At 42.0% G+C, this 26173-nt stretch overlaps 1 protein-coding gene across 1 annotated transcript; it reads left to right on the forward strand.

Moving 5' to 3' along the window:
- The first annotated feature begins 12804 nt into the window (after nt 1-12804).
- On the forward strand, nt 12805-26057 carry ZNF329 (zinc finger protein 329). The gene is made up of 2 exons (XM_040465273.1): nt 12805-12869; nt 23347-26057. Exon 2 carries the CDS (start codon nt 23355-23357, stop codon nt 24978-24980), a length of 1626 nt encoding a protein of 541 aa, XP_040321207.1. The 5' UTR covers nt 12805-12869; nt 23347-23354; the 3' UTR covers nt 24981-26057.
- The last annotated feature ends 116 nt before the right edge of the window (nt 26058-26173 follow it).

Raw genomic sequence — 26173 nt, forward strand, 5'->3', positions numbered from 1 at the left:
TCCGTGTAGCAACGCATGTAGCCCGCAAGGGTGAATCCAGGGAGGACTGCGGTGGGTTTCAGGCTCTGGACGGCCTGAGCTAGACTCCCCGGACGATTTTTCCTTCCACTTGGGAGGTCACCTTAGAGCCCAGCGGCCAGGATCCTCCCTGAACACCTTGAAGACCTAGACATCCACGATCCGCTGCCCTCTCCCCCCGTCGCTGGTAGAGGGCGACACCGCTGCAGCTAACTAGATTCCGCGAGGAGATGGCGCGCCCGGTCCCGCGGCCTTCTGGGAGATGTAGGCGACCGGGGGGGCGGGGGAACACGCATGCGTAGTGGAGAATCTCAGAAGCGGGTGACTTGAGCAGGGAGGGGTGGGCGTCTGCTTCGCTAGTGGCAGGCGGTGTAGAACCTGGCGTCTATCTTGCTGCCGGTGGTAAAGCTGCGCGGGTAGCGCTAGAGACGAGGAAGCGGCGGGGCAGCCGGGAGGACCCGGGCGGGGTCGCAGGCGGCTCCAGCGCGGGGCAGGTGCCTACTGGTGGCCATCACTGGAGGTCGTCCCCCAGATCCGCTGTCCCGGCGGGGGCCTCACTTTCTCCGGGTCCAACGCCCCCTCCCCCCTCCCAAAGGAGTAGTTCAAGTCCTGTCCAGTCACAGGAGACAGCTCAGGTCCCAAGAGTCCTCGGACCCACTGACCTTGAAGCTAACAGGCAAGTTCTGAGCCCCATCCCCACTCCCAGTGTACGGTGGTGAGCAGGGACTGGATTCTCAAAGGAAAAGGCAGTTTCCAGTGTACAGCACTTAACGAAATCCTGCCCTGATTACAGAGGAGGCTTTTTTTTTCTTTTCTTTTTTTTTTTTTTAGACCCTGATTCCTCCCTCTGAGAGAAACCCCCTATTCTATGTCCTCTGGGATCCCTGGCCAGGCCTCTGGGAGGCCTTTTCTCCATTCTGGAAGGGGGCATCACAGACACCCAAATCAAAAAATAAAATATTAACATCACCCCCAGATACCCCCGCTTCTGTTTCATTCCAGTCAATATCATTTCCCCTCCAAAGGTTCACAAACATTATCCCGATTTCTGTTACCATGGAGACTTTTTGTCGGTTTTTGAACTTTACATAAATGGGGTTTTGAAGTATGTGTTTTTGTTTCTCTTCTTTTGCTCAACGCTGTGTTTGTGAGATTCATCCTTTTTGTTGTTGTTTTTGTAGCAGTTTGATCCAGCGTTCCACTGTATGAAAACGCCAAATTCACTTAATTCTACTATTGGTAGATATTTGGGTGGATGACGCTTTGGGACTTTCATGAACACTATTGTTATGGACATTCTTGCATGTACACTGGTTGCATCTTGGTATGCCTTTCTGATTGCGAATAGGCCCAGGAGTGGAATTGCTGGGTGACAGGTTGTCCTATTGTTGAGCTTTAGTAGATGCTGCCAAACAGTTTTCCAAAGTGGTTATATTACTTTATACTCCTAAAGTAGTATGTAGAAGTTTCAATTGCTCTACATTCTTGCCAACACAAAGATATGAGTCCTTTTAATTTTAGCCATTCTGGTAGGTGTGAAGTGCTATGTCCATTTTTTTAAATTTCCCTGATGGAGCTATAATTTATGAGCCACAAAATGCACCCATTCTAAGTGCATACATAGTTCAGTGTGTTTTGGCAAATGTATGCAATCCTATAACCACCCACATAACCAATGCAGGGAACATTTCCATTACTTCAAAAGTGTCCTGTGCCCCTTTTAGTTGATTCCCTCCTCTCACCCAAGACTCTTGCAACCCTGATCGCTTTCTGTTTCTACAGTTTTGTCCTTTCTAACATCTGATATAATCTCTGGTGTTCAAGCTGGTGTAAGCCAATTACAGCCTATCTCTCCAACTGACTACAGCTGAAATCTCTGAATAGAATTGAAAAACTACCTGGGGTGCCTGGGTGGCCCAGTCAGTTAAATGTCCAACTGCTGCTCAGGTCATGATCTCATGATTCGGTTCGTGGGTTCAAGCCCCGCATCAGACTCTGTGCTGACAGCTAGGAGCCTGGAGCCTGCTTTGGATTCTGTGTCTCCCTCTCTTTATGCCCCTCCCCTGCCCACACTCTGTCTCTCTCTCTCTTTCTCAAAAATAAACATTAAAAAAAAAAAAACACCCAGGGGCGCCTGGGTGGCGCAGTCGGTTAAGCGTCTGACTTCAGCCAGGTCACGATCTCGCGGTCCGTGAGTTCGAGCCCCGCGTCGGGCTCTGAGCTGTTGGCTCAGAGCCTGGAGCCTGTTTCCGATTCTGTGTCTCCCTCTCTCTCTGCCCCTCCCCCGTTCATGCTCTGTCTCTCTCTGTCCCAAAAATAAATAAACGTTGAAAAAAAAATTAAAAAAAAAACAAAAACAAAAAACACCCAACTACCTAAGAATGCTGAAAAGTAAACAATATCAGGCAGATTGGGTGATTTGGTACAGAATTTAAAAACTTGAATAATGAAATGTGTGTAATAGAGGTGTGTTTGTGTTTTCTCCCCTTATATTTTCTCCCAGTTTTGACAGATGGACAGCCCAAATCCTGGAACTGTAAAATAGGCTCAGACAGCAAGACTCCAGGAAACTCCCCCTCCCCCATTTCTAGCCAGAGGACCAGTAAAAGAAACCTTAGTTGACTGAAGAGTTTCAGGGGAATTCTAATCTTTCCCTGCTCTTTCCACCCACCACTTTGCCTGGAAAGCACACCCCATTGCACAGAACTGCACAATAGAACAAAGCCAAAGCTTAGAGAAACCTGCCTCTGTGGTCAGAGAAAGCAGAAAGAGGACACTTCTGTCTGAAGAATGTGGGGGAATTTCGCAATTAGTTTTTCTGTTGCTTTCTTCTCACTCCTAAATCCCAAAGATGGCCCAGTGGCACAGAACTGAACTCTGAAAGAAACCCAAGTTTCTGGCCAGAGAAACTAGGGAAAAGAGCTGCTGGTTGCCCAAAATTGGGAGGGGAAATCCTGGTGAGGAGAGAGCTGAAGAAGAGGATCCTCACACTCCATTTATGAGCTGACATAAGTCCTGGGCTCACCCTCATGAGCAAACATGAAACAGAGCCAAAGAGGCATAAGAAAGGCTTTGGGAACTGAAACAAATATAAAACAAAACCAACATTCCAGGATACCCCTGAGTGATGCATATGTCAGGTAGACCCCAACACCATAGGATACTTTGAAACTGAAATGACATTGGAATACCATCCACAGAAAATGAGGCAGAACTTACAGTCTAAACCTAGCTGGTTTGATTGCTGGTAGAACAAACAATTCGACATTTCCAGCTAATTTTAACAAATCCCGGAGTCTCACAACATAATATTCAAAATATCCAGGGCACAATCCAAATTATTTGATATAAAAATGACCAGGGAAATATGACCAATGACCAACACTTAAAGAAAAAGACTCAGATGCCAATCCTGAGATGACCCAGATGTTGCAATTATCAAAGACTTTAAAGCAGCTATTATAACCACACTCCTTGAGGTAAAGGTAAACACAAATGAAATAGAAAGGTGGAATTCTCCCTCAGTACGGAAGTTAAAACTGGAACTTGAAATTAGACCATAGCAAATTTTGGACTGAAATGGAGAGTTCACCAAATGGATGTGCTCAGGAGCAGAATAAAATAGCAGAGGAAAGAATCAGTGAACTTGAAGATAGATCAAACTGAAGAATAAGCAGAACAAAATGATAAAAAAAAATAATGAACAGAACCTCGGTGACCTATGGGAAAATATCAAAAGATCTCAAGTTGTGTCATTAAAACATCAGGAAAGGATAAAGAGTAGTGAAGGAAAAAATACTTGAAGAAATAGTGGCTACAAACTCCCCAAATTTGGAAAAAGGCATACATTTACAAACTCAGGAGTCTCAGTCATCCCCAACAGAAAACTTATGCCCATATATCATAAGCTGCTAAGTACTGCCCCCCACCAAAGGAAGGAAGGAAGGACAAAAGAGAATATTGAAAGCAACAAGCTAAAAATAATTTTAAAAAGGAAACATTTCATGTAAAAGAGCAATCATTCCAGTGATGGAGGACATCACATCAGAAATCATAGAAGTGACGAGAGAGTGGGAAAACATCTTTAAAGTGCTGAAAGGAAAAAACAAAAACAAAAACAAAAAACGCTCTGTCAAATGGAAAACCCATATCTAGCAAAAATATCCATCAGAAATGAAGCAAAGGAACGGCATTCTTAGATGAAGAAAAAGTAAGAGACTTCATCACCAGCAAACCTGCTCTATTAAAATGCTAATGGAAGTTCTTCAGGCTGAAAGGAAATAACACCAGAAGGATAACTGGAACTTCAAGAATGAAGGAAGAACAGCTGAAATGATAACTATTTGGGTAAACATAAAAACTTTTTTCTCCTTTTTAAAAAACCGTTATATCCACTCTTGAGAGAGAAAAGAGGGAAAGAAAGAGGGGGGGGGGCAGAGAGAGGAGACACAGAATCTCCAGACACAGAGCAGGCTCCAGGCTCTGAGCTGTCAGCACAGAATTTTGAACAGAATTCCATTAGAAAAAAGCAAGAGTTCAGGTGATGACAGTTTCTCATTGGCTCAGTTGTAGGGGCGGTTGATTTCTTGTGGGAAATGCAGTTTCCATCTTCTGTTGGGACCTGTAATAGATGATTCTTTTCTGTTGAGAGTCTTCTGATGGGTTCTGTTACTGACAACTCTCGACGTGGAGTGGTACAGCATGACAGCTCCACCTCTGGCCTCCCAACTCCTTTGTAGTGAGTTTTCCCTGTATTAATTTCACCGTGTGAATATTGACAGCAAAAATTATATTGCCTGAGAACTTTTCTTTTTTTTTTCTTTTTTTATTTAACGTTTTTATTTATTTTTGGGACAGAGAGAGACAGAGCATGAATGGGGGAGGGGCAGAGAGAGAGGGAGACACAGAATCGGAAACAGGCTCCAGGCTCTGAGCCATCAGCCCAGATCCTGACGCGGGGCTCGAACTCACAGACCGCGAGATCGTGACCTGGCTGAAGTCGGACGCTTAACCGACTGCGCCACCCAGGCGCCCTGCCTGAGAACTTTTCAATGTATGTAGATATAATACACATGGGTAAAGGGATCTATGTGACCGTAAGGCACCTATATTTTACTTGAAGTATAAAATATTACCCCTAGATAGACTACTACAAGTTAGATATGTGGGGCGCCTGGGTGGCTCAGTCAGCTGGGCATCCGACTTCAGCTCAGGTCATGATCTCACACTCCCTGAGTTCGAGCCCTGCGTCGGGCTCTGTGCTGACAGCTCAGAGCCTGGAGCCCGCTTCAGATTCTGTGTCTCCCTCTCTCTCTTCTCCTCCCCTGCTCATGTTCTGTCTCTCTCTGTCTCAAAAATAAATAAAAGCACTAAAAAAATTTTTTTTAAATAAAAGTTAGGTATGTATACCATAATCCCTAGAGGAACTACTAAAAAATGCAAAGATATATAGTTAAAATGTCTATAGATAAACAAAGATGGAATGCTACAAAGTGTTCAAATAATCCAGAGAAGTCAGGAAAACGGAAACAAGGGAACAAATCACGGAAGAGATAAACTGAAGACAAACAATATTTTAGGCCTAAATCCAACCTTATAAATAAGTACATTAAAAGTAAATGATGTAGGAGTGCCTGACTGGCTCCATCCATAGAATATGTGACTCTTGATATCAGGGTTGGGAGTTTGAGCACTACATTGGGTGTAGAGTTTAGTTGTTCTTTTTTAAATTTTTTTTAACGTTTATTTATTTTGAGACAGAGAGAGACAGAGCATGATCAGGGGAGGGGCAGAGAGAGAGGGAGACACAGAATCTGAAGCGGGCTCTGGGCCCTGAGCAGTCAGCACAGAGCCCGACGCAGGGCTCAAACTCACGGACCATGAGATCATGAGCTGAGCTGAAGTCGGACACTTAACCGACCGAGCCACCCAGGCGCCCCTGTAGAGTTTAGTCTTAAAGAAAGTGAATGACAGGGGTGCCTGGGTGGCTCAGTCAGTTGAGCATCCGACTTCAGCTCAGGTCATGATCTCACAGTTCGTGGGTTCAAGACCCAAGTCGGGTTCTGTGCTGACAGCTTGCTCAGAGCCTGGAGCCTTGGATTCACAGAGCTTTGAATTCTGTGTCTTCTTCTCTCCCTGCCCCTCCCCCATTCACACTTTGTCTCTCAAAAATAAATAAATGTACAAAAACTTTTTAAAAAGTGAATGACATAAACAAATTAAAAAACAGTGTCATATTGTTGAAAACCAACCCCCATGCTTTGGAGCCACAATATAATGCAAAGATAGAGTTTGGGATAAAGAGAAACAATAGCTGTATTGCTTTTCCGGGCAGAGAAGGTTACAGCAGGCAATGACCTTCAAAAAACTACAAGCCTGTCTGGAGGAAGGGGTTGGGGGATTCATAGGGAAATACAGGATCTAGATGTTTTTGACAAGAATTGTGTGTTTGCTGCTAGCCTCCTTTGTCCGACTGAGACACCCAGGTGCCCCTATTTATTTATTTATTTTTAAATGTTTATTTATTTATTTTTGAATGAGAAAGTGAAGGCAGGGGGAGGGGCAGAGAGACAGGAGAGAGAGAGAATCCCAAGTAGGCTCCAACGCTTAACCACCTGAGCCACCCAGGTGCCCAGAAAAAGGTTACTTTAAAAGCAAGCTTTGCAGGCACCTGAGTGGCTCAGTCAGTTAAGCATCTGATTTTGGCCCAGGTCATGATCTCTCAGTTCCTGAGTTCGAGCCCTGCATCGAGCTCTGCACTAACAGATCAGACCATGGAGCCTGCTTTGGATTCTGTGTCTCTCTCTGACCCTCTGCCACTCATGCTCTGTCTCTCTCTCTCTCTCTCAAAAATAAATAAACCTAAAGAAAAAATTTTTAAATAAAATAAAATCAAGCTTTGCTGAAGCATTAGTGCAGCCATTTTGAATTTTGTTCAGCTTTATGCGTTTAAGTAGTTTTGATAATGGATAAAACACAAAAACAAGACCCAACTGTATGGTATCTTCAAGATTCCCATTTTAATACAATGATATAGGTAGGTTAAAGGTAAAAATATGGAAAAAATATATATGGCAAACACCAATCAAAAGAAAGTTGGAGTGACTATGCTGTTATCAGACAAAGTAGACTTTTTTTTTTAAGTTTATTTACCTATTTTGACAGACAGAGACAACGTGAGTGGGGGAGGGGCAGAGAGAGAGGGAGAGAGAATCCCAAGCAGGCTCCGTGCTGCCAGCGCAGAGCCTGATTTGGTGCTCCAACCCAGGAAGGTGAAAGATCATGACCTGAGCCAAAACCAAGAGTCTGATACTTAAGCAACTAAGCCACCCAAGCGCCCCAGACAAAGTAGATTTCAGAGCAAAGAAAATGGCCAAAGATTAGAAAGGACATAACATAAAGATAAAAGTTCAAATTTATGAAGAAGACATAATTCATCTAAATGTGCATGCGCCTGACAATAGAACTCCAAAATAAATGAGGCAAAAACTGGTAGAATTAAAGAAAAACTAGATCCATAATTATAGTGGGAGACTTTAATACTCCTCTCTCTGTAATTAATAGAACAAGTTGGGTAGCTCAGTCAGTTGAGCGTCTGACTCATTTAATTTCGGCTTAGGTCATGATCTCATGGTTCATGGGATCAGGCCCCTTGTCTGGCTCTGTGCTGGCAGTGTGGAGCCTGCTTGGGATTCTCTCTCACCCTCTCTCTGCCCCTCCCTGCCTCTCAAAATAAATAAATAAACATAAAAAAAAAAAGAGAACAAGTAGTTGGAGATTTATGAAAATATAGAAGACTCAAATAACACTATGAAGAAACTTCACTAGTTTGTGATTTGCCCCATCATAAACCACATTTCTGACCCATTTTCCCATACTTAAAAAAAAATTATTTTAAGTGGGCTCTACACCTAACGTGGGGCTTGAATTCATGACCCCAAGATCAAGAGTCACATGCTCTACCCACTGAGCCAGCCATGCACCACTTCCTATACTCTTTTTTTACAAAAACTGAATCACAATACTGCTTAATATAATCTTTTGCTCACTATGTGGTGAACTTATTTGTATATGAATAATTATAGAATTGTTGTGGGACCCTTGAGCGTGAAGGTCAAGAAAGAATTCTTAAGACGTTTTCCAGGTCGAGTTACTTAAGTTTATTTAAGTCACACAGGGACAGGACCTGTGGGCAGAAAGCTGCACTTTTGCTGTATGAAACTGGTGTTATATGCTTTTAGTGCTGAAGGTGTGGGGATGTGCAGGGCGTATTAGGTCATAAATGTCTTCTTTGAATTTCCACTTGTAAAACTACTTTTGCAAGATTTCTCTGGTACTTATCATTCAGCTGGATATTAACTATCAGTGAGATGTTCAGGCAGTCATGAATCTCTTTAAGAAGAAGAGAAAACTTTGCACCCTCAGCAACCTTAAAGATTTAAGGGTCAAGATTGTTCAGGGGGTCATGATGTGGAGAACAAAGGCGGAAGGAAATGGTAGATAAAGTAAATTTCCTTATAACCCATTGACAAATACTTGAGTCAGGCACAGTATAACATTTCTCCTGGAACCCCACTTCAAATTACATTAATTGGATTGAATAAAAATGGCATGATGAAACTATTAAAAAAAAAAAAAGAATGTAGCAACCAGTACTTATTTGACCTTTGTTGGAACTATGCAGGCTATATAGTTCAGCCTTCTGGGCTAAAGGTGAACATTTTTCTGCTTCTATCCCTTTTCAGGACTAGAGCTTTCTTCCTATCTTTTTTTTTTTTTTTAATTTTTAGGTTTATTTATTCTTGAGAGAGAGAGAGAGAGAGAGAGAGAGAGAGAGAGAGAGAGAGACTTACACAATGCATGAGTAGGGGAGGGGCAGAGAGAGAGAGGGAGACATAGAATCCGAAGCAGGCTCTAGGCTCTGAGCTGTCAGCAGAGAGCTAGACTCGGGCCTCAACTCACGAACTGTGAGATCATCACTTGAGCCGAAGTTGGACACTTAACCAACTGAGCCGCCCAGGTGCCCCTTCCTAAATTTTTATCTTAGAAATAATTTTAATCTTACAAATGTTAAAAAGCAAAATTCAACCAAGAAAATTTGAACTCTGGGGGATGAAGATGGCCCATATAACAGATTACGTTTTCGGTACAGACTAGGAAATTTGTGACAACAGGTTAAGACTATACTTCTGAGGGAGATTGAGAGTGCAGTTAGTTTAGAATGTATTAAATCCGGATTTGATTGCTAGGCCTAAGTAACACCATTTTGGGCCTGTGGTTTTATATTTTTAAGATTTTATTTTATTTTTCATATGAAATTTATTGTCAAATTGGTTTCCATACAACACCCAGTGCTCCTCCCAACGGGTGCTCTCCTCAATGCCCATCACCCACCCCCTCTCCCTCCCACTCCCCATCAACCCTCAGTTTATTCTCAGCTTTTTTTTTTAATTTTTACTTTTTATTTTTAAAAATTTACATCCAAATTAGTTAGCATATAGTGAAACAATGATTTCAGGAGTAGATTCCTTAATGCCCCTTACCTATTTAGCCCATCCCCCCTCCCACAACCCCTCCAGCAACACTCAGTTTGTTTTCCATATTTATGAGTCTCTTCTGTTTTGTCCCCCTCCCTGTTTTTATATTATTTTTGCTTCCCTTCCCTTATGTTCATCTATTTTGTATCTTAAAGTCCTCATATGAGTGAAGTCATATGATTTTTGTCTTTGACTGACTAATTTCACTTAGCATAATACCCTCCAGTTCCATCCACGTAGTTGCAAATGGCAAGATTTCATTCTTTTTGTTTCCCGAGTAATACTCCATTGCATATATATACCACATTTTCTTTATCCATTCATCCATCAAGGGACATTTGGGCTCTTTCCATACTTTGATAGTGCTGCTATAAACATGGGAGTACATGTGTCCCTTCAAAACAGCACACCTGTATCCCGTGGATAAATGCCTAGAAGTGCAATTGCTGGGTCGTAGGGTAGTTCTATTTTTAGTTTTTTGAGGAACCTCCATACTGTTTTTCTGGAGTGGCTGCACCAGCTTGCGTTGCCACCAACAATGCAAAAGAGACCCTCTTTCTCCACATCCTCGCCAACATCTGTCGTTGCCTGAGTTGTTAATGCTAGCCATTCTGACAGGTGTAAGGTGGTGTCTCATTGTGGTTTTGATTTGTATTTCCCTGATGATGAATGATGTTGAGCATTTTTTCATGTGTCAGTTGGCCATCTGGATGTCTTCCTTGGAGAAGTGTCTATTTATGTCTTTTGCCCATTTCTTCACTGGATTATTTGTTTTTTTGGGTGTTGAGTTTGATAAGTTCTTTGTAGATTTTGGATACTAACCCTTTATCTGCTATGTCATTTGCAAATATCTTTTCCCATTCTGTCGGTTGCCTCTTAGTCTTGCTGATTGTTTCCTTTGCTGTGTTAAGATTTTATTTTTAAGTAATCTCTACACATAATATGGGGCTCAAACTCACAAATTCGAGATCAAGAGTCTCATGCTCCACCTACTGAGTCACCCAGACACTTGTATGGATACTTTTCTTTTTAACACGGAAAAGTTGTAAAAATAGTAGACTTCCTGTAGACCTTTCACTAGCTTTCCCTAATGTTAACATTGTAGGTAACCATGATATATTTATCAAAGCTAGGAAATTACCAGTGTGCCTGGCTGGCGCTAATCGAAAAAGCATGCGACTCTTGATCTTGGGGGTTTGAGCCCTACGTTGGATGTAAAGATTACTTAGAAATTAAAAAAGAATTTTTTTAACCTAGGAAATTACCATTGGTTCAATGCTACTGACTGAAGTACAGACTTTATTTGAATTTTTTCCCCCCTAATGTCCATTTTTGTTTCAGGATCCCACATTGTATTTATTTGTGGTGTCTCCTTAGTCTTCTCCAGTCTGTGACAATTCCTCAGTCTTTCCTGATCTTTCATGACCTCAATACTTTTGCAGAATACTGCTCAGTTATTTTCTATAATGTCTCTCAGTTTGGGTTTGTCTGGTGTTTTCATGATTAGATTGAGATGGTGCATCTTTGACAAGAATTCCACGAAGGTCATGGTTAAGGTGATGCCTGCCAGGTTTCTCCACTGTCAAGTTACTGTTTTTCCCTTCATAATTAAATAACAGGGGTGCCTGGGTGGGTCAATTTGTTAAGTGTGGGACTCTTGATTTTATTTAGCTCAGGTTAGTCTGCACACTGGGCACAGAGCCTGCGTGAGATTCTCCGATTTCCTCTCCCACTGCCCCCCCACCCCCTACTGATGTGATCTCTCTCTCAAAAAAAAAATTAATTAATTAAAAATTAAAAAAATAAACATATTGTGGGAGATTCTAGGAGAATCATCTCATTCTTTCCCAGGCTGTGTTGGAGGATGCCAACCTAGTACCTTGGGCCTCAAACCCTACATGGGCTACTCTGGGGGTCCTACCATCCATTCCCAATGTTAATGCTGGATGGTGGGAGTAGGAATATTTATTTTTTTGTATATATCCGAATGGTTATTGGAATTTACACACATATATACATAAGACTGAGAATGTGTATCTTTTTTCAAGCATATTATCTATTACTAATTATAACTTACATATTTTTTCTGTAATGCATACACTGATTTTTAGTATTCATATTCTATCTAAAATCCTTACTTAGCTTTCCTATTAATTCAAAATTGTGCGGGTACCTGGATGGCTCAGTCGGTTAAGTGTCTGAGTCTTGATTTACCCTCAGGTCATGATCTCCTGGTTCAAGAGACAGCCCGGAATGGGGCTCTGCACTGACAGCATGGAGCCTGCTTGGGATTCACTCCCTCTCTCTGCCATTCCCATACTTACTCTCTCTCTTCAAATAAATAAACATTAAAAATTGTGTAGCTTATTTTGATTAAGTAAATAATAATACTGTCAATGAATAATGAGTGTACTTAATCTGAATTTTATTTTTATTTATTTAAAGTTTATTTATTTATTTAGAGAGAGAGAGAGAAAGCACGAGTCAAGGAGGAGGAGAGAGGGAGAGAGAGAGAATCCCAAGCAGGCTCCTCGCTGCCAGCGGCAGGGCTGGAACCCAGGAACCATGAGATCATGATGCAAGGCGAAGTCCAATACTTAATCCACTGAGCCACTCAGGTGCTCCTGCATTTTAACAGATTTTTCTGAAAAAAAAAAAAAATACGCAGTAAGTAAAAATAAGGCTGTATACAATAATAATGGCGTCGGATTAAAACCACAGGAGAGGGGCGCCTGGGTGGCTCAGTCGGTTGAGCGACAGACTCCAGCTCAGGTCATGATCTCATGGTTCGTGAGTTCGAGCCCCGCGTCGGGCTCTGTGCTGACAGCTCGGAGCCTGGAGCCTGCTTCGGATTCTGTGTCTCCCTCTCTTTCTGTCCCTCCCCCGCTCATGCTCTGTCTCAGAAATAAACATTAACAAAAATTAAAAAAAAAAAAAACCACAGGAGAAAAAAATTACCCACGAGTCCATATTGATGTCAATAAATAGGTAAATAAATAATTGGAGACGACAGGACAGCTCTTCCGGACAACTTTCTCCGACGACCCGCGCCGGTGGGGGTCAGGGCTGAGTGAGGCACAGGCGCACGACCCGCCAGCTGAGTCCTGACCCCAGCCCTCCCACGGATGTCGCGGAGGGTCTACAGCTCCGCGCAGCCACCAGAACAGCGGAAGTCCCGAAACTGCCGCGCCACGGCCCGGGGCGGGGCGGGGCCGCGGAGCCTCCTGGGACGCACACATCCGGGTCTTGGCGCGCGCACGCGCACCCGCCCCAAACATGGCCGCCGCCTCGGGCCCGGCCGTCCGCCTGCGGGAGGTGAGTGCCGCCGCGCCCTTCGGCTTCTCGGTTCCTCACTTTCCCTCCGGACAGTGATGTGGGGGGCGGGGAGGGGTCAGCCGGATGTCGGTGTGGTGTGTACGGTGCGTCCGCGGGAGGTTTTCACGGGTGGAGCGGGTGCGTCCGGCTCGTAGGGGCGCGGGTCGGCCCGGGGCATGGCTGCCCTAGCGACTAAAGACGCAAATCCGCAGCTGGTGTGGACGTTCCCCGGTGGGGGTGGACGCCCTCGGCGGGTGAAGACGTCTCAACTCTTTCCTTCGCGTTGCTCAGGGTATCTGCGCTCGTATCCGGCTGGTCCTTCCCCAGGGAACGTTTGCCCCGGCCTGCCGGGTGTCCTGGCCCGGCCGCTGGGGCGAACCCGTAGTCGACCGCTCATCTGCCGGATAGTAGGTAGATCCGCGTTGGTGGGTCTCAGGCCAAAGTGGCCGCGTTGCGCCGGTAGACTGTGCCATTTCTCACGGAGTCCCGCAGGTGTCACCCCGTACCTGTTGTTTTTTTTTTTTTCCCCCTCCACCTAATACCTGGAAGTCAGATCTTGCCACTCTCAGGGCCGCGTTGTTCCACCTGTTTAGGGGCCGTTTCACTTTCCTCTTCCTTGGTTTCGTGGTTCATTTTTTTTTTTTAACTCCTCTAACCCCCAGTAGTTCTTTTTTTTTTTTTTAATCCCTCTAACCCCCCAAAAGTTTTTGTACATACAGAGAAGTTGAAATACTTTTGCGACCTCATACCGACCCGTTAACATCTGATGTATATTTGCTGTATCGGTATATTTTCCTCTGTCCATCCTTTCAGCCATTCATTAATCTTTTTGGGGCGCATTAAAAGTAAGTTGCAGATAGTACAGTGTTTCCCCCTCAATGTTTCCCTCTCAAACACTACACTACTGCTTTTTTAAGTTTTTGAGGCAAAATTGACTTACAGTGAGATGGTGAAATGCATAGATCTTCATTGTACCACTGCATAGTTTTGACAAATACTACCCAAACTTTTATCAGAATTACCATGACCACAGAAAGGTCTGTTATCCTTTGCCAATTAAAAAAAAAAAAAAAGTTGTTGTTAGGGACTTGAGCTTGTAAAAATATGTGTTGAATACGAAGCCTTTGTTTTCTTTCTCCCCCTGCCACCCCCAGCAGAACTTTCCTCCATTCTATTGCTTGTTTCTCTCTTCACACCCAATTTTTTTATTTTTAAAAGTTTCACACAGAGAAGTGGCAGGAATAGTTCAATTAAGACTTGTAAAACTATCCAGATTCTCAAGTTATTAATACTTTGTCACATTAGCTTTTCTCTTCTCCCTGCCTCAAACATGTGCACACACATACTGTTTTTATATTTTACACACACACACACACACACACACACACACACACACACCCCTCCCAAGAGAGTAAAAGGTTTATTACTCACATAAGACGACTTTCTTGGGAGAGTAGGGCAGATTCCCCAGGTAATCCAAAAATAGCTTGAGAGCAGGAAAAGGAGACTGGCTGGGCTTTAACTGTGATTAGAGAGTGGAATTGGGATGAGGGTGGCCTAGCTTTTGTTGGGGCTTGCATGGTGTGAGCACCCTGCTAACACCAAGGAGAAAGTACACAGGCTTTCTAGTTAGCTTACCTACATGTGGGGCAGTAGGGGGGGACAGGGGAGGCTTGAAAAATGCTAGCAGTCATCATCAAAATGGAGTCACACTTTGTCACAATTGGCATTAGGATAGAGTTGAAGTTGGTGGGAAACTATTTTTGTTAAAGAATACATCACTTAAACAAGTAAAGTAAACATTATCATGGGTGGTCCAAAGAGATTGGGGGGAACCATGTGGATGGGGTTGGACAGCTGAGGTCTGCCACGATTTGATGTCAGACATCCAGGCATCAAGCCTAGGTGGAACCCTTTGCAGGGTTGTAGAGACTGGGGATAAAGCCCTTCAGATGTCGGTGCCTTGGAATAGATTTCTATACAAGCTTGGCACATCCATATAAAACTGTTACTTCTCTTGTGAAATCTTAAGGTATCAGAAGCATTCCAATGGGATCTAGACAAGTGGTTCTGACCCCAGCAGACTCATCACCTTTTTTTTTTTTTTTTTAAGACAGCTTTATTGACTAGCGCCTGGGTGGCTTGGTCAGTTAAGCTTCCGATTTCGCCTCAGGTCATGATCGAGAGCTCTGGTCAGACTGTGCTGACAGCTCAGAGCCTGGAGCCTGCTTCAGATTCTGTGTCTCCCTTTCTCTACCCATCCCCTGCTCACGTTCTGTCTCTCTCTCAAAAATAAATATGAAATTAAAAATTCTAAAGACAGCTTAATTGAGATATAATTCACAGCTTTATTGGTATATACAATTAACCCTTTAAGGTATACAATTTAGTGTTTCTTAGTATATTCACTATATTGTGCATCCATCACCACTATCAAGTTAAAATATTTTTATTATCCCCCAATAGAAAACCTCTGCTCCCCCCCCCCCCCAAAGAAAAAGGAAAAGAAAACCTGTGCCAATTAGCAGCCACTCCTCATCTCTTTTATCCCTTTGAGCCCTAGGCAATCATTAATCTTTTTGTCTCTATGCATTTGCCTATTCTAAACTGTTCATAAATGGCCATACAATATATAGTCCTTTTTGGGGGGGGCTTCTTTGACTTCGCATAATGTTTTCAAGGTTCATCCTTGTAGCAGCATCTATCAGTACCTAGTTCATTTTTATGTATAAGTAATGTCCCATTGTATGGATACACCTCATTTGTTTCCGTTCATTAGTAGATGAACATTTGAGTTGCTTCCACTTTTTGGATATTAGGAATAACACTTCTATAAACATTCATGTATACTTTTGTGGGGGTGGATGTATTTTTTTATTTTCTTGGATAACTGCATTAGGAGTGGGACTGATTATATCCATTCTACTGGGCATGAAGTGGTATCTCACTGTGGTATTGATATGCATTTCCCTGATAGTTAACGATGTTGAGCATCTTTTTCATTGTGCTTATCTGTCCATTTGTATATCTTTGGAGAACTGTCAGTTCAGATCCTTTGCCCATTTATTAAGTGGGTTATTCATCTTTTAATGATTGGGTTGAAAGGGTTACTTATTATTATCTGTGCCCTATCATATATATGATTTGCAAATATCTTAACCTACTCCGTGTTATTTTTTTTTAAGTTTATTTATTTATTTTGGGAGAGAAACGGAGAGGGAGGAGCAGAGAGAAAGGGAGAGTGAGAGAGAATCCCAAGTAGGCTCCAGTGCAGAGTCCAGTACTGTCAGTGCAGAGCCTGATGCAGGGCTTGACCTCATGACTTGTGAGATCGCACCCTGTGTCAAGATCAAAATTTGGACACTTTATTAATAACTTAATAATTATCAAATTTATTAAGCATACATTGACTTATTACAGGTTTATTGAGATATAATTCACATACATAAATTCATCCAAAGTGCACAATTCAGTGGCTTTCAGTATGTTTACAAAGCTGAGCAACCATCACTGCTATGTAATTCCAAATGTTTTCATCAGGCCAACAAGAAACCCCATGCTCTTTCTCCTAGCACCTAGCAACCACTAATTGACTTTCTGTCTATATAGAATTACCTGTTCTGGACATTTCATATAAATATGATCATACAATGTATAGTCTTTTGTCTCTGAGTTCTTTCACTGAGGATAATGTTTTTAAGGTTTATCTATGTTGTTGAAGCATTCATTTATCAGTACCGCATTCCTTCTTATGGCTGAAGAATATTCCATTGTGTGAGTTTCCATATTTTGTTTAGCCATTCTTCAGTTGATGGACATTTTATTTGAATTTCAACATTTTGTTTATTATGAATAGAGCTGCTATGAACTTGCAATTCACATACAAGTTTATGTTTGGATATATGTTTGCATTTGTCTTGAGTAGATAGGTAGGAGTAGATTTCTGGGTAACATAACTCTCTGTTTAACTTTTTGAGGAGCTGTCAGACTGTTATCCTAAGCAGCTGCACCATTTTAATTCCCACCAACTGGAAACTGGGTTCCAGTTTCTCCACATCCTCACAACACATGTTACTGTCCGTTTTTTATATTGGCAACACTTGTGAGTATGAAGTGGCATCTCACTGTGGTTTTGATTAGAATTTCCCTAATGACAATGATGTCGATCATCTTTTCATGTGCTTGTTGGCCGTCTGGATATCTTCTTTGGAGAAATGTCTATTCAGATCCTTTGCCTGTTTTTAAAAATTAAATATTTATTTTTGAGAAAGAGAGGGAGAGTGAAGGGCAGAGAGAGAGAGATTGATTCCAAAGCAGGCTCTCAGCTGTCAGTGCAAAGCCTGACACAGGGCTTGAACTCACGAACCATGAGATTATGACCAGAATTGAAGTTGGACGCTTAACCAACTGAGCCACCCAGGTGCCCCTATCTTTTGCCTATTTTTAAAATTTGGATTGTTTTGGTTTTGAGTTGTAAGAGTTTAATATCTTCTGTATACAAATCATTTATTAGATGTATGCTTTGTAAGTATTCGCTCCCATTTGGTGGGTTGTCATTTCAATTTCTTAAGGGTGAATAACTCTTATTTCAATAAAGGAAGCATCTATTATAGATTAAATGGATGTTCCCTTTACTCCTTAAGGCCTATTTTCCATATTCCCAGAACAGTCATGATCACAGCTTTGGTAGGTATCTTGCCAGGGCATTTTAATATTTTTACTTCCAGAATTTTTGTATGTCTAAAAAATTTCCCCAAGTGGTATCATGGTGTATATGTCTGACTTAGTTCTTTTAAATACACACGTTCATCCTTCCCCTACAGACCTCTAGGAAGGTGCTTTCCATCTTGTCTTCACAGGACATCCAAGGCCACCCAGGCCCCAGTGTACTCAGAAGGTCTAGTATGGGAAACATGCAGTATGGTGGCAAGGCAGCCTCAGGAGGCCTGTTCCTGTAGGTGAAGAACTCATAATGACCAGGAGTGACATCTGGGACATGGCCCTCTTGAGCAGCTAGCTCCTCCACATCACTATTGAATGCTGTGGATGTAGCAGGTTTCTAGGGTCTTGGTCTTGGCTTTAAAGTAAACTATTCTGGTATTTTATTATTAGGTGTGATATTTACCTTGATTCCTTATATCCTTAATTGTTAAGAATTTTCATCAGGAATTGGAGTTTTCCTTAAAGTACTTTCAGAATTTATTAATATAGGTTAAAGGGGTCTACTTTTTTTTTTTTTTTTTTTTAAGTAGGTTTTATGCCCAGTGTGGAGCCCAATTCAGGGACTGAACCCATGACCCCAAGATCAAGACCTGAGCTGAGATTGAGTCAGTCGCTTAACCAGCTGAGCCACTCAGGCACACCAAAGGGGTCTACCACTTTAATTGAGAGCATTTTGATCATGAATCTGGGTGAGATTTCCACAAATTACTTTCTTAATTTATTGAGATAGGGTATAGAGGACTTCTACTTTTATCTGAAAATATGGGGAATTGTATCAATTGACATTCTAATGTATCCCAGTCCCTGCATTCCTAGGATAAATCCAAGTTGCCATTTTGGTAACTTTCTACCGTTTCTTAGTTAAATCCCCTTCTCATGACTGATAATGCTTATATGTGCTTTTTTTTTTTTTAATGTATATTTATTTTTGAGAGAGAGAGCGCGAGCAGGAGAGGGGCAGAGAGAGAGGGAGACATAGAATCTGAAGGAGGCTCCAGGCTCTGAGCTGTTAGCACAGAGCCCAACACAGAACTCAAACCCACAAACCACGAGATCGTGACCTGAGTCAAAGTCGGACGCTCAACCGACTGAGCAACCCAGGCGCCCCTTGTGTGACTTTTTTTTTTATGATCACTCTCACCAAAGTGTGTCTGTTTCGTCAGGCTTTTCAAATAACAGACTGGCGGCATTTCAAATAAGAACATAGGGCTCGAACTCACAAACTGCGAGATCATGACCTGAGCTAAAGTTGGACACTTAACCAACTAAACCACCCAGGTGCCCCACCAACTTTTTTTTTTTTTTTAAGTTTATTTATTTTGAGAGAGGGAGAGAGAGAAAATCCCAAGCACGCTCTGTGCTGTCAGCCTGATGCAGGGCTTGATCCCACAAACTGTGAGGCCATGACCTGAGCCAAAACCAAGAGCGGGACGCTCAACCAACTGAGCTGTGCAGGCACCCCACAAGGCCAACACTTTCTGAGGAACTGTTAGCTGCATCCTCATTTGCCACATGTTTTGAGATACACCAGTTCCATTGTTTAGTTTAGTGCTAGGTGTTTCCTAATTTGTTGAGATTTCTCTTTAATCTGTGAATTACTGAGAAATAGGTTTTCATTTTTCAAAAAAAAAAAATAGAGGTTTGTTTTACTTACTGTTTTTCTTTCTTTTTTTAAGTTTCTTACTTATTTTGAGAGAGAGAGAAAGAAAGAAAGAAAACATGAGTGGGGGAGGGGCAGAGAGAGAGGGAGAGACAGAGAATCCCAAGCAGGCTCTGCTCTGTCAGCACAGAGCCTGATGCTGTCCTGGAACTCAAGAACTGTGAGATCGTGACCTGAGCCAAAATCAGGAGTTGGATGTTTAACCCACTGAGCCACGCAGCCACTCTATTTACTGTTTTTCTTATGTTTGGTTTTCTTTCTGCTACTCGTTTTTAACATGACCACATTTGTAGTCAAGAGGCTATGGTCTGTGTCATACTGTGGTGTGGCTTTGGTTGAACTTGTTCTTTGGCCTGGTATTGTCAGTGTTAGCAAATGTTCCACTTGCACCTGGAAAGCATTTGTTAGGCTCTAATTATTGACTCATGGCTCTTCATCCAGTTGTTATTGCTGCATTTTATATTATACTGGTGCATATAATATGGTCATTGCTAGATTTGATTTATATATTTTTTGAAGTTTATTTATTTTGAGAGCGCATAAGTATGAGCGGGGAAGGGGCAGAGAGAGAGAGAGAGAGAGAGAGAGAGAGATGGGGGGAGAATCCCAAACAGGCTCTGTGCTGTCAGCCTAGAGCCTAACCTGGCGCTTGAACCCATGAACCATGAGTTCATGACCTGAGTCAAAATCAAGAGTTGGATGCTTAATTGAATGAGCCACCCAGGAGCCCCTGGATTTGATTTAAATCCATGTTCATCATTTCCTTTTCTTTGCATTTCTTCCTTCTGGGTTTTGTTTTGGTTTTGTTTGTTTGTTTGTTTGTTTGTTTTTGTTTTTTTGTGAGTTTTTTTGGTGAAGAAAACAACTTTTTCTAATTCTTCTGGCTAATGTCCTTGGAGATAATTTTTTTTTGTTTTTCTGAAGCTCTCTTTGTCTTACCCTTACCTTTTTTTTTTTTTTTTTTAAATGTTTATTTACTTTTGAGAAAGAGAAAGAGCATGAGTTGGGGAGGAGCAGAGAGAGAGAAGCAGGCTCCAGAACCTGACATGGGGTGCAAACTCATGGACTGTGACCTGAGCCGAAGTCATACGCTTAACTGACTGAGCCACCCAGATGCCCCTTCTCACCCTCACTCTTGATTAATAGTGTATCTGAGAGGTTTTCCCCCTCAGCACTTTTTTTTTTTCCAGAGCAGAAAAAGATGGTTTTATGAAAGCACAGGGACAGGGTCCGTGGGTGGAAAGAGTTGCCTCTCCCTCAGCACTTTTGAAATAGGCTTCCATTACTTTCAGGTTTCTATTTTTCTCTCAAGTGGTCTGTCACGATACTTTTTACTCCTTCACCAGTGTTCTGTCTTCTTTCTGCTGGTCTTTAAGACTATCTTCTTAGGTATAGATTGCTCTCTATTTATGCTTGAGACTCCATGTTTTTTGAGTCTGAGATGCCTACAAGTGGAATTGCTGGGTAGTGGAATGTGCCCATTTTATATTTGGATGGTTGCTGCATATGGTTTTTATTCTCACAGCTTGTTTTATTTTTACTCATATGAAAAGTGCATATTTTGTGGGGGGTTTTTTAAATTTTTTTTTAGAGAGTGAACATGTGAACGAGGACGGGGCAGAGAGAGAAGGAGAGAGACCTTTTTTTTTTTTTTTTTTTTTTTTTAGGAGAGAGACATTGTTAAACAGTCTCCTTCTTGAGTCCCACAACCCTGAGATCATGACCTGAGCCGAAATCAAGAGTCAGATGTGTAACTGAGTCACTCAGGCACCCCTACATATTTTGTGTTCTTAAAGTTGCAATTTATAATTGTCTCAGTGATGGCGAGAATGAGCAGATACTCCTGTGTTCAGGATATTTGAATTTTCTCTCCATGAAGTGCCTTTTTGTATCTCCTCCCCCCCTTTTTTGTTCTGTTCTGTAAGAATTCTTTATAGATCTTGGGCATTATTCCTTTGCCTCTTTTGTATTTTATAATATTGTTTCTCCATTTGCCACTTGTGTTTTGACTCTTACTGTGTTTTTGTTGGTGTGGAAATTTAAAACGTTGATCCCACATTTGTTCATCTTTATCTGTATGGTTTTTGCTTTTTTTTTTTTAAGTTTATTTATTTATGACGGGGGGGGCGCCATAAAGAGAGAGGGAGGGAGAACGAATATGAGCTGAGGAGGGGCAGAGAGAGAGGGAGAGAGAGAAGCCCAAGCAGGCTGTCAGGGCACAGAGCCCAACACAGGGTTTGGACTCATGAACTATACAATCATGACCTGAGCAGAAATCGAGTTAGATGCTTTACTGACTGAGCCACCCAGGTGCCCCGGTTTTTTGCTTGTTGATCATGAAGGTGTCCTACATGATTTAAACTTTGATATTACGTTGGGATCTTTCTCCATTTAGAATATTTAAAAAAATATTTTTTTCTGAGGTAAGGATCTTACTTCATTTTGCTTACAAAAAATGAGGAGTCATTTGTCTTGATATCATGCAAAGGGTTGGGAGGGTGGTTAGAGGACAATCAGTAATGGTGGAGACACTGGTAGCCACTTACAGAATGGCATCCATTTCCCATGTCAGAGCTAGACTCAGACATGACCTAGCTCTCACAATAACAGTGAGGGGTGGTCATTCACAGCTCCAGGACTTTCAGAACTTCCAGGTCATGGAGTGAAAGCAGAACTCAACCACAAAGCCGGGATGAAAACTGCTCATTCAGCACTGTCATAAGCACATTGTGAAGTTGGGGCTTTGAAAACGTGTCCTGTTTGTTGATATGGGTAGTGGGTGGTAGAATAAGCACACAGTAGCCAAGGTGGTGTTCCAGTGAGCAGTGACACCTGGCCTCTCATCTCCCACATCTCACTTTCATTCTTTTGGTAATATTTATCTCCATTACCCTTCTTCCTGCTTCTTCTCTAGGAAGATGAAATGCTGTATGGCTCTTTTAACCTGTTCTTGCCTCCATCCCTAAAGTCTCACTTTACCTTCCCCTTATACAGATATTAATTTGAAAAAGTAAAAATACACAGCACAGAATGTAAATTGGTGCAACCACTGTGGAAAACAGTGGGGGAGCTTCCTCGAAAAAATTAAAAAGAAAAATACCATATTATCTAGTAATTCCACTCCTGGGTATTTACCCCCCAAAAGAAAATAAAACACTAATTCAAAAAGATATATGCCCCCTGTTTATTGCAGCATTATTTACAATAGCCAAAATATGGAAGCAACCCAAGTGTCTATCAATAGATGAATGGATAAAGATTGTGCTATGTACATATTACTCATACTTATGAATATTACTCAGTCATAAAAAAGTGAGATTTTGCCATTTGCAACAACACGGATGGATCTAGAGGCTGTTATGCTAAGTGAAATAAGTCAAGCAGAGAAAGACATACCATATGATTTCATTTATATGGGGAATCAAAAAAACCCAAATGAACAAACATATAAAAAGTAGAATCAGGGACGCCTGGGTGGCGCAGTCGGTTAAGCGTCTGACTTCAGCCAGGTCATGATCTCGCGGTCCGGGAGTTCGAGCCCCGCGTCGGGCTCTGGGCTGATGGCTCAGAGCCTGGAGCCTGTTTCCGATTCTGTGTCTCCCTCTCTCTCTGCCCCTCCCCCGTTCATGCTCTGTCTCTCTGTCCCAAAAATAAATAAACGTTGAAAAAAAAAATAAAAAGTAGAATCAAACTGAGATCAGACTGATGGTTGCCAGAAGGGAGGGATGTGGGGATGGGCAAAATGGTGAAGGGGAGTGTGAGGTATAGACTTTTAGTTACGGAGTGAACAAGTCATGGGATTAGAGGTACAGTATACGGAATATAGTCAATGGTATTGTAATGGTGTTATATGGTAACAGATGGTAGCCACTTGTACTGAGCATAGCATAACCTGTAGACTTGTCAAGTCACTGTGTTGTACGTCTGAAACCAATGTAACATAGTGTGTCATCTTTATTTCAATAAAAAAATAAGCCGGGCAAAATCAATTACAAAATAAAAATATGGATTCACATACCTGGCCTGTCATCATTTTTTATTCCCTTTCAGATATAACTTTATGTACTTAAGTCTTTTTCATTCTTTACTTTTCAGCCTGGGAAATGAGATTGAAAATGACACCTCAGAATATTCCTGAGGAAGAACTATCCTGTGACGTGGAAATGGAAGGATTTGCAAGAGAGGGTTCCCATCTTTCCATTCTAGGTAATAATCGGGACTTTAAGAACTGGGAGGGACATTTGAGGCAGTCAGCTTTAACTCAGGAGAAACCAGGGACTCAGGAAATAATTTGTGAATATTCTGGACTTGGGGAGCGTTTGGGTGCAAGTTCAGACCTTCTGCCATCTAAGAGAGTTCCTACAAATGGTTTTCATATACGTGACTCAGATGTTAAAAGTTTGGATTGCGACCCAGCTTTACACAGTTGTGCAAAAAATTATGTAGCTAAGAGAACTAGTGACAGTGATGCTTGTGGAAGAGCCTTTGACCATTCTGGCGAGGTTTTTCAACTTGGAAGAGATCAAACAAGAGAGAAATCCTATAAATACCCTGAAAGTGTTAAATCTTTCAATCATTTTACTCCTCTTGGTGAACCAAAAGTACTGAAAAAGGGGAAGAAACTGTATGAAGGTAAGGATTTGGGGGACATCTTTACCCTGAGTTCATCTCTTAATGAAAACAGGAGGAGTCACCTTGGAGAGAAACTGTATAAATGCAGTGAATGTGGCAAATGCTTCAAACGGAACTCTTCTCTTGTTTTGCATCACCGAACTCACACTGGAGAGAAACCTTATACCTGTACTGAATGTGGAAAATCATTCTCCAAAAACTACAACCTGATTGTGCATCAAAGAATCCATACAGGAGAGAAGCCCTATAAATGCAATAAATGTGGGAAAGCCTTCAGTGATGGGTCAGCTCTCACACAACACCAGAGAATTCACACTGGGGAAAAACCTTATGAATGTCTAGAATGTGGGAAAACCTTCAACCGAAATTCATCACTGATTTTGCATCAAAGAACTCATACAGGGGAAAAACCATATAGATGTAATGAGTGTGGGAAACCTTTCACCGACATCTCCCACCTCACCGTGCATCTCAGAATCCACACTGGGGAGAAGCCCTATGAATGTAGCAAATGCGGAAAGGCTTTCCGGGATGGCTCATACCTTACCCAGCATGAGAGGACTCACACTGGAGAGAAGCCCTTTGAATGTGTGGAGTGCGGGAAGTCCTTCAACCGAAACTCTCACCTCATTGTGCATCAAAAAATTCACTCTGGGGAGAAACCTTATGAATGTAAAGAGTGTGGGAAAACTTTCATTGAGAGTGCTTACCTCATCAGGCACCAGAGGATTCATACTGGTGAGAAGCCCTATGGCTGTAACCAGTGTCAGAAACTTTTCAGGAACATTGCCGGCCTCATCCGGCACCAGAGGACTCATACTGGTGAGAAGCCCTACGAGTGTAATCAGTGTGGTAAAGCTTTCAGAGACAGTTCCTGTCTGACCAAGCACCAGAGAATTCACACAAAGGAGACCCCATACCAGTGTCATGAATGTGGAAAGTCCTTCAAGCAGAACTCTCACTTGGCGGTACATCAGAGACTCCACAGCAGGGAGGGTCCCAGCCAGTGTCCTCAGTGTGGGAAAACGTTCAGAAGGAGCTCGTCCCTCATCCGACATCAAAGAAAACACTCTGGAGAGCAGCCCATGGAAACATAATGATTGTGGGCCACATTCATCTACTGACTGGCTCTCAAGAAGCTGTGTGAAGGAGGAATGTCTTCAGAGGTGACTTTTCCCTGTCAGACAATAATGTTTTAAGCTATTCAGTGAACTGATGAATGTGAGGCATTCCTTAGCCATACTATTAAATCTATACATTGAGGAACTCCTGGAGAAAACACAGGGTAGTAGTAAATGTAGAAGAGGCTTCAGGAATGATGCAGCTAGTACCAAACATAATAGCACACACACTGGAATAAAATCTGTGGATGTCAAGAAGGTACTCTGAAGATGCATCAGAGTGCTTAAGAAAGAACCTATGGATGTGTTCCGTGTGTAATCAGTATGTGGAATACTTTAATGAGGAACATCTGCCTCATACATAAGCAAACTTTTATTAGGATCAAGTGTAATTAGTGGCAGGAGCTCTTACCGTCTACTCTGTATCAACAAAGACATCCTGGTGATAGACCCCATGCAACACTCCACCCCACAGCAACCACAGAATCGCAGTTAGATTTTGCTGTTTGTATGTATTTCTATGTTACAGCCTTGTCAGATGTTCAGGATTTATTTCAAAAGGGGCAAGTAGGTGAGGACGTTGCTTGTGAATGAACAATGAAATTCTCCCTTTTAATACTGGAGCAGGCTTGTACTAAGATGGAAAGGGTTGCTGCTGAGAAATGTGATGCGTTGCTTTAGTTGTGGAAATAAAAATAGAACGAGTTCTTTCATTTCTGTTATTACTCCCCATTGTTCATCTAGTACACTACTAATTTGTTCCATGCAGTCATGCCGAACCATGATTATAAAGGTTTTGTTACCATGTTGAAAATGCTTATAATATGGAAGGCAACAACAACAATAAAAAAAGCATAAAATAGAAGGCTTGCTGTTACTACAGCCATGTAAAGATATGTGCACAAACGGATGTAGATTGGAAATTTGTCATAGAGAAATAAACATGGCTTTCTTAGGGGCCTCCATTCATGTCTGATTTATTCTATATTATAAAATATACATTGTTGCTATAATATTTTGATAAGGAATAAAAAGAGAAAGCCAAAAGGCAAATTTTGGGTTTCTTTGGACTTTTTTTTTTTTTTTTTTTTTTAATGAAAAGGGGCTAGTTCAGCGTCACAGGGCAGCTTTAAGTATGGATGAAAGGCATCCAGGAAGAAGTTTCTCTC

The sequence above is a fragment of the Herpailurus yagouaroundi genome, unplaced genomic scaffold (assembly GCF_014898765.1).
Source record: "Herpailurus yagouaroundi ecotype Mexico unplaced genomic scaffold, PumYag 557, whole genome shotgun sequence".
NCBI classification, from domain to species: Eukaryota; Metazoa; Chordata; class Mammalia; order Carnivora; family Felidae; genus Herpailurus; species Herpailurus yagouaroundi.

What these genes read in the sequence shown, in the direction of transcription:
- ZNF329 (XM_040465273.1), top strand. Translation starts at nt 23,355, where the DNA reads ATGAGATTGAAAATGACACCTCAGAATATTCCTGAGGAAGAACTATCC.